The following is a 9,114-nucleotide window of genomic DNA, read 5'->3' on the forward strand; positions in this document are numbered from 1 at the left end:
ACATATATATGCATCTTTTTTCTTCACCAATAATATAGGTGAAGTCTAGAGAGACTTACTTGGCCTAATAAAGCCTTGTTTTCTAAATATTCAGCCAACTTCTTTTCAACTTCTTGTGTTTCAGTCAAACTTATTCTATAAGATGACTTATTAATTGGCTTTGAATCCTTTAAAACTTCTATAGAATGATCTATCCGTCTATCTGCAGGTAAACGTTTTGGCAATGTTTTTGGAAAAACATCTTTAAATTCTTCTAATAAATTGTTCAAAGAAGAATTAACTACTTCACAATTACTTGAATCAAACTTTTCATAATGGTTTTTAAATTGAGGCATTGCATAATAGAAAAACATTTATTCTATTTCATTCTCTTGAGATGAAGCTTTTGGAGCTCAATATTACATATCAAAGGAGAAGATGGTACATTATGCTCTCCTTACAATGTAATAAATTTTCCTTTATGCTCAAATGTTAGTGTATTATGTAAATAGCTTCTCAAAAATGTTTTCCCCAATGAAAATAATTCAAGTGTGCATTCCTTTAGGCTTATGATTACCATTCCTAGTAAGTTCTTGTCCTTGGGACTTAGGACAATTCCTTTTATCATGTCTTGGCTCAAGACAAGAGAAACAAAGTTTTTCTTTAACCGCTCTCTCAAAATCTTACTTTTTTAAAAACTTACTAGGATTTGATTTTTGCTTTTTAAGAGGTTCTTCCTTTTTAAAGAAAAAAACCCTTTCTTTTTTGAGAACCAAAATTTTCTTCATGAGGCTTATATGAATTATTATTATTATTTTCTTTACGATTACCATTACCCATGGTATCGTCAAAATTTTTACAAATTTTATAGCCTCATCTAAGTTTTTTGGCGCTTTGAAGCAAGCTTGTACTCCCTTTTTAGGCCTCTAATGAAGCCTCTTACTTTTTGAAAATTATCTATTACCTTAAGCTTTAAGATAATGTCTCTATAGCAAGCTATATATTGAGTGAGATTTAAATTCTTTTGTTCCATAGAACAATTATCCCACTCCTCCTAATTTCGATCTTCTTCATTTTCAGGAAGATATTCCTTTAAGAATAATTCCTTAAGTGAATCCCAAGAATCGAGTACTTGCCTAGCTTTTACTAAGCTCATCCACCACTTATAAGCTTTGCCTTGTAAAAGGATAGGCTAGCTTCAATGGGGTGGTTATGATCATGCACATTTCTTAAAAGATGCAATTCTTGCCATTTTTGTTAAAAAAATGGACCGCATCTTTATTTCTCTCTTTCTCTTCTCCACTAAAAGTGAGTGCCTTTAAATCTTTGAATACCATACCATGGTCTCTAGTTTTGGGAACCTCTTCAACTATGGCATCATTCAATCCTTTTTCTAGAGTTTTTTTTTCCTTCCCTCATCAATTTTATTTTTAGATATTTCTTTTACTCTCAATCCTTTCCCTCCCATCAAGGAGCTAAGAAGACCCATCATTTTCTCAAGTTTATTCTCTATATTAGAGATTTTTCCTTTCATTTCCTTCATTTCTATATCCTCATACTCATTAAGATCTAAATCTTGCATATCTATTTCATTTGTTTTTGTAATATCCTCTTCCATGTGGAAGGAGAACATTGGGTTTTTCCCCTTCTTCCCATTTTTGTCCTTCTCACCTTGAGAAGCCATTTACTCTAACAATAAGAAAAATGGAAAGTTTATTATAAAGCAAAAAAGATACAATACAACAACCTTACTTGGTTGGGTAATTATGAATTATCTCTAATGATGTGAAGAATAATTTCGTTGATTCCTCCTTGTTGATATTTGCTTCAATGATTCTTCAAGGTTGTCATGTACTCCACTTGCTTCATGTAGAATCTCCAAAATATGCTCAATTTATTAGGCAAGAGGTATACTCAATCAATTAGGCAAGAGGTATGCCCAATCTATTAAGCAATAAGTATTTGTATGGAGAGGATTTGAGAAATATGAGGATTATGGAAATGAATAGAGAAGAGATTAAGGATCAGCTTATGGAAATGAATAGAGAAGAGATTAAGGAGTAGAGATTAGAATTAGCAATGAGTAGCTTAATGGCAACATGGAAAAGAAAGTACTTAGCTCTGATACCAATATAATGCTCCTTGCATCATAAGCTTGAGGACTTGTAAGACTTGAACCGTCATATCCCAAATAGTCCCTTACCTCATGGTTATATAGGCTTGAGTGGTGCATGACCTTCCAACTTCAGTCCCTTGAGACATTGCCTTTTCCTTGTCCAATGCCTCTTCAACTACCCCTGTGTCCCTTGGGCTTCCATTGTGCACCATCTACTTCCCTTTTTACTTTAACTTTAATGCCTATTAACTATTACTTAGGTATTTCCTATTTGAAATCCCCTTAACCTTATTTATATGCAACATTTTACATATAAATAATATTTCCTAGTTTTACCTTTTAGTGTTACTTGTCAGTCTCATAAGATGACCCTAGTTGGTTGTGAGTGAATCCAACCAGTTGTGACACGTGTGAGATGTGTGGTATACTCTGTGAATACGTGTGACGCATATGAAAACATTGTGAGTGAATCCAACCAGCTGTGACACGTGTGAGATGTGTGGTATACTCTGTGAATACGTGTGACGCATATGAAAACATTGTGAGTGAATACAATGTAAGAGTTTGATTGTGAGTGAATCCGATCAACTCTAAGACATGTGTGACACATAAAAAGATTATGGGGGTTTGATTGTGAGTGAATCCACTTAAATATGTAATGACATTGTGAGTGAATCCAATGTGGGAACGATTAATGTGTTTGATCACTCGTGTGTGCTAATAGTTATAACCGAGGATGATTGTCTCCTAAATCGGGAGGACTGTCCACGGAAGCGAGATTTTTAACATATTTTATCATCTAATTTTTGTAAAAAGAAAGCTTGTAGAGCAAGCTTGGGCTAAAAATAGCCATGTAATCTTTTTTTGATGGAATAAAATACTATAAAAATACTTAAGCGGGGATGCTTTTGGCACATGCTTGGGGGGGCAGTTGGGACCCAGCATCTGTGTTTTTCTGTGGGCATGCTTCTCGATGTCCTGTGTACTTTCCTGTTTCACTATGTCTAGCCTTGCCTTTCTGACTAGCTCCCCCTGGGCATAGTTCTGCCATGTGAACTCCCCAGTGCTCCCCAAGTCACACAACCCAAAGTGGCCTAATGTTTTCTTCCATGATTGCTTCTTTGCACCTCTATGGTCTGTCCCAAACCTCTGTACTCGTCTTCTCTCTCCTTCATCATGTTAAAATCTCCCATGAAGATAATGAGGTCTAGCATTAATCTCAGCGTCCTCCACGTTTTGGGTCTGTTGGCCTGGGAACTTGCAGCATATATGCCAATAAAGGTGAAAGTAGACAAGTCAAATGCAGTCCACTGGTCATACAGGTCAAGTTGTATATCCTTCAACTCATCCTGATGGTGGTTAGTCATTGTGCATCCCTATTCCTACACCACCAAAGCCTTGAGTGTGGGCAATGTAGATTAATGCCATTGACTTTGACTTTAGTTAAGGCAATGAAGTCAACTTTACCTTGTTTTTTTAGCCATTCCCTCACTAACTGGACTTTAAAGGGGTCAGTCAGTCCCTTCACGTTCAATGCAGTGCATTTCATTTTACTTTTTTCTGAGAGTTGACCTTTTTAGAGCCAACTTTGGAAGTGGATTGGAGAGTGGTGGATCCCACAAATGCATGTGCCCTTTTAAGTTCCTTAACTATCTCCATTTCATTGATGTTGCCATTTTTTGTATTAGACAAGGGCCAGGTTGGCCATGTTTTGCTCATCAATTAGATGCGCCTCCTATAATAGTTGATAAAACGATTGACCAGGTCATGGTCCATTTGGTTTGTTTATGCTAAGATTCTAGATCTATCCAAGGGTGCGGATTGGATGGTTTCTTGAGTGTCCTTAGTATCCTCTAGGTCAGAGGCGTTTTCTAGCAGAGCATATGAGTTTGTATATGCCCTTTGTTGGCCCAACTGGTTCTGTTTAAAAGTCCTTCTTCTGATGGGGAGAGTGAACCCATCACCTTTTTCTTTTGAGGTAGAAGGAACTTGAGGGGGGACTTGAGGATTCATACCTCCATTAGGCTGGCTTTTGTTGTTGGAAGGTTGCTAGGTCAGGGGACTAGGGCTTCTCAGGTTGGGGTATTTAGTAGGATAGTTCTTGATTACATGCCCTTGCATTCCACAACAGAAGCAAGCATTGGGAAGGTGTTTATAAAGGATTTTTTGTTGCATGTTATACTCCCCACAATTAATCTCTATTTCATCTATTAGGGATTTGTCAAGGCCACTTCCACTAGTATTTGGTGATGCCAGGAGGGGTTATAGTCATTCTTGGGTCTCATGCCAAAGGACTTTGCCTGTGGGTGATATAATCTTTTTCATCCAAGGGTAAAGGTAAAAGGGGAGATTTGGCAGTTCCACCCACATCGGGTAGGCAGAGGATTTGGGACCATTCGGGTTGAACTCTTTGGACCATCTAAAGAAATCATGAATCAATACATAGGACTAATGGCCGCCTTCAACATTGAAGGTGTTTTGGTCCACTTTGGATATCGAAAGTGCTATTTGGAAAACAGGGGAAGGGCATGTTCTCCTATGTTTATAAAAATTCAGGGAGAACTGTGTAAACTCCTCGCCATACTTTATGTATGGTTTTTAAAAAAAACATCACTCACACAAACGAGCACGAAAATCTTATGACTTGATGAATGACCTGTAACTCAAATTCAAATGTGGTAATGAATTTGGAATTATCTACCTTGCGATGTACTCTGAGATCTCTGTTGATGTCCATTCCTCACGTTGAATATAATCATAGGCTTGATGTTCATGCTCATTCACACACACACACACATCATCGAAACCAGGTGCACTCCATGCTCTGAAGCTTGGTTCGATTCCCGTTATCCTGTTACCTGCCTTGTCGAGAGCTCCCACGGAAGTTTTTTTAATTCTTTTTTCGTTTTTTTGTGTGCGTGCTTGGCTAGCATACTTCGTGTAGTGTAGAGCATATTTGAAATGCTTGAATGAACATGAATTTAAAAGCATACTTGGAAGCAATGCTAGACTGGCATCCGTAATGGATGATCTTGAAGCCTCTTCTTATGTTTGATGGGGATTCAAAATTACCTCGTAAATTAGAAAATTACAAATTCATTACCACAATTGAAAATCAGTTTTGTATCATGAATCAATATGTATGACTAATGGCCACCTTCAGCACTAAAGGTGTTTTGGGCCACTTTCGATATCAAAAGTGCTATTTGGGAAATGGGGGAAGGGCACGTTCTCCTATGTTTATAAAATTTCGGAGAGGACTATGCCAACTCCTCGCCATACTTTATGTATGGTTTTTTTTTTTAAACTTCACTCACACAAAAATGAGCACAAAAATCCTATGGCTTGATGAATGATGTGTAACTCAGATTCAAATGTGGTAATGAATTTGGAATTATCTACCTTGCGATGTGCGCCGAGATCTCTATCGATGTCCATCGATTCATCATAGGGTCGGTGTTCATGCGCGTTCGAGCTCTATAAGCTGTTCATATAACCTTGAGAAAGAGGACGTGATGTAGGAATGGTATGGGTTGTAGTGTCCATCTTGAATGCGCTTCAAGATGTTTATACATAAATGAAAAGACACAAGTTCTTTCAAAGTAAGTTGACAAAGCATAGGTGCAAGGAGAAGAGCATTCTAGGTCAAGTTCTAGTTATCAGCTACGTACGAGTAAAAGAGTGTAGTAAAACGAAGGTTGTAACTAGTTCTTCCTCCCTTTCTTGAGAAGCTCTGCGTGTACGTGTCTCGCGCATTTCTGTTCGCAATTTTAGGTTTTCAGAGCTTCACGGGTAGTTTCTGCAGATTAAGTACCATGGCTCCCATCGCAGTGGGTGATCCTCTGCCCGACGGCGCCCTGGCCTACTTCGACGCAGAGGACAAGCTACAGCAGGTGTCCATCCACTCCATCGCGGCCGGCAAGAAGGTCATCGTCTTCGGCGTCCCCGGTGCTTTCACGCCCACTTGCAGGTATTCTTCTCAGATCATGGATCAACCATTCAAATCACAGCTGCTCCCCGAGGGTAATATGTATTTGCTGGGGATATCCCATATGATGTGCTCCTTGGGCCTTTTAATGCACACAGGTCATCTTGTGCATCTTGGGGAAAAGATTCAGTTGCCAAGTTAGTGATGAGAAAGAATGTCCACAGGATGGGGGAAGCATACGGCAACGGGGTTCGCCGATCTTCTCCTAATTATGGATAAACCCAATGAGCATTTGCCAACTACCCTATGGGTCGCCTGTAACCACCCTAAGGGTATGGCCTACATCAACAACCACCTTCACCTCCGGGAAGGTGTGTTGTGGCCACCACTGCAGCCACCACTTTTGGTGGGTAGATGGCTGAAGTATGCGAAGACTCCATCGATCCCAGTGATGATTCATGAGTATAGTGCCTCTTGGAATGATGTTTGCATCTAACCCTGCCATGGCCTCAGCCAGAACTAAACCCCGGTGCTTTGGGGAAGTTGTCTTTGGCTGCTTCGAGCTAGCTGGGAGTAGCTTTGAAAATACCCTACCTCACTTCAACGTCAACTTGGTGATAATTCTCTGAGTCGTTCATGTGGGGCTGTTTCAATTTTCATGTATTTGTCATATATAGTCTCTCCACAAGCACCTAATCTGCCGGCTATGACAGCCTAACTCCTAAAATTCAAAACCTTCCAAATCACAGTATGATGTATACCTAGGTAGGATGATCTTGCAAATCTATTTTCTATCACATGGACATGTCTTTATGAGTGCACCTAGTTCAATGAACCAATGTCTTGTGTATGGGATGATGTGACTCATAGTATGAATTAGGCATGATGAATCGGAAAAAGAAATAGAGTAGCAACAGGATCTCAGGATGGTGGGACAGGAAAAGAATCTTCCTTCTCCGTGGGGAAGGGAAGGAGAAGAGGTAATTTTTTGCCTAGAAATTGCACAAGAATGCTTTGTAAGAGGAGAGAAGCCAATGAAGCGATGTTATATTTGAAGTGCAATGCCAGTCCTGTATTGCCAAATCTGTGCAAAGTTGATGTGGATACTTTGTTTTAGAGCAAGGTTGTCGATGCCAGGCTTTTTTTGGTCTCCTTTCTTTATTGCTATTTCTGGATACGGAGAACAAGGTAGTTGGTTTAAGTCTTGACAATTAAGCTCCTTGAATTTTTTGTTGCTGTGCAGCTTAAAGCATGTCCCTGGTTTCATTGAGAAAGCTGCGGAGTTCAAGAGCAAGGGTGTCGATGAACTGATCTGCTTAACAGGTAACCTGTTGTTACCAGTCCTAGCCACCAGTGGCAGATTGTTGAGCTCTTTTATCACCTTATTGTCCTTGTTTTATTCCATAATACTTAACCTTGTCTGTTTGATTTACAGTGAATGATCCTTTTGTGGTTAAGGCTTGGGGAAAAACGTATCCAAACAATGACTCTGTTTTGTTGTTGGCTGACGGTTCCGCAAAGTACACCCATGCTCTGGGCTTGGAACTTGACCTCAGTGAGAAAGGCTTAGGAATCAGATCAAGGCGCTTTGCACTGCTAGTAGACAACCTTGTTGTGAAAGTTGCCAACATTGAGCAAGGAGGAGAGTTTTCTGTGTCCAGTGCTGAGGATATGCTCAAAGCTTTAGAAGCTTGAGATCAATGCTTGTTGGTAGATGGAAAATCGTACTATCTGGGACAAAATAACTTAAGGCCAATGGAACTGACAAAATAACGTACGGAACTGTTCAATATTGGGGTTTTTAATACATGCTATCTTTGAGGATTGTGTCCAATGTTATGCTTTTTTTCAAAAGCCTAATGATTGAACTACTATCATTGTTCATCGAGGCTTGAAAAGTTTCTATTGTTCCCTACCCGCTTAATCCTGCCCCCTTCCCCTCCCCCTGCCTTTCTTCATGTTTGAAGAGGGAGGGGGTAAAGGTCTACCAGAGCTTGTATTGATGTTCAGCTTGTCATGGTCTTGAATATCCTTCTGGCTGCTTCAGTTGCTAATGTGCGACGAAAGGTTGCCTTCGATTTAATGGAGCAAAAGCCAACTTATCTTGTGTTTTGGCAGGTGGTGGCAAAAGCCTCTGGGTGGTGCCTAACCAAAGTAGGCTTCATTCCCTTTCTCACTCATGAGACGAATGCTGCAATTTTGTGTGCACTGTAAGATATCTTTGTGCCATTTGGCAAACTAGGGTTGCGCCCTTACCCCAGCAGTTGTTTTGAGTGATGGGAGTTATGACTGGATACCCTGGTTGCATACTTTTCTGCACTCCAGTATTGCTTCTCAATCGTTTCGAGTTGGTGTGCTATGATTTACCTCCATCAGTCCGCGGTGCCAGCATTTCATACTTCTATGTGATTAGTATTTTGTGCTGGTATGTGTTATTTAGCCAGTCCAATGCAAGACGCAACAGAAACAATCGATATTCTAGGTCTCAACCTTATCACAGTGAAGTTAGTGTGGTGAATATACAGAGGGAGGGTCAGTGCCCACTAATTCGTCAGTTGACTGGGTGCACATGGATTCAATGTAAGATAACAGACACGCTAGATTTACTAGGTTCAGTAGAGTTAGCGTTGTGAATATACAGTGAGTCCCATGAGTCAGAAGTCATTGTAAATCTGAGCAAGAATTGACCACAAATTCTCTGGGCTCCTCAGACTCGAGGGTAGGAAAGGTTAGAATCACTAGCCATATCAAGGTGAAATATAGAAGTTGAAGGCCACAAGCTATTGCCTTGTGAGGATTAAATCACCCAGTTTCACCTTTGTGTTTTGAGCTTTTGTTTGAAAGCTAATTGCATTATTTCCCTTGTCTTAATGTACAAGATATCATTGCCATCATCCAAGCCAAAGGACTCTCTCTCTCTGTCTCTGTTTCTCTCTTTCATGCACACACAATTGAGTGAAGCTATTGTGGTACAACATCGATACCTAAATGTGGAAGAGGGGCATGTGGAGATTGTTAGTTTAGGAAGGTTGAAATGGAGGAGGTTGCAGTCATAACAATTAAGAGAAGTGCATGAAATTGTTGGAGAATG

At 39.8% G+C, this 9,114-nt stretch overlaps 1 protein-coding gene across 1 annotated transcript; it reads left to right on the top strand.

Moving 5' to 3' along the window:
• The first annotated feature begins 5,737 nt into the window (after window positions 1-5,737).
• Window positions 5,738-7,847, top strand: LOC147638401 (peroxiredoxin-2-like). Its single transcript, XM_086798327.1, has 3 exons — window positions 5,738-6,065; window positions 7,267-7,346; window positions 7,459-7,847. The coding sequence occupies exons 1-3, from the start codon at window positions 5,911-5,913 to the stop codon at window positions 7,716-7,718; spliced, it is 495 nt and encodes a 164-aa protein (XP_086654453.1). The 5' UTR covers window positions 5,738-5,910; the 3' UTR covers window positions 7,719-7,847.
• The last annotated feature ends 1,267 nt before the right edge of the window (window positions 7,848-9,114 follow it).

The sequence above is a fragment of the Cibotium barometz genome, chromosome 5 (genome assembly GCF_041138505.1).
Source record: "Cibotium barometz isolate CiBa-2024 chromosome 5, ASM4113850v1, whole genome shotgun sequence".
Classification (NCBI taxonomy): Eukaryota; Viridiplantae; Streptophyta; class Polypodiopsida; order Cyatheales; family Cibotiaceae; genus Cibotium; species Cibotium barometz.

What these genes read in the sequence shown, in the direction of transcription:
- LOC147638401 (XM_086798327.1), top strand. Translation starts at nt 5,911, where the DNA reads ATGGCTCCCATCGCAGTGGGTGATCCTCTGCCCGACGGCGCCCTGGCC. An exon ending in GCTTTCACGCCCACTTGCAG is followed by an intron (nt 6,066 to 7,266) that starts GTATTCTTCTCA and finishes GTTGCTGTGCAG; the next exon opens with CTTAAAGCATGTCCCTGGTT. An exon ending in TGAACTGATCTGCTTAACAG is followed by an intron (nt 7,347 to 7,458) that starts GTAACCTGTTGT and finishes TTTGATTTACAG; the next exon opens with TGAATGATCCTTTTGTGGTT.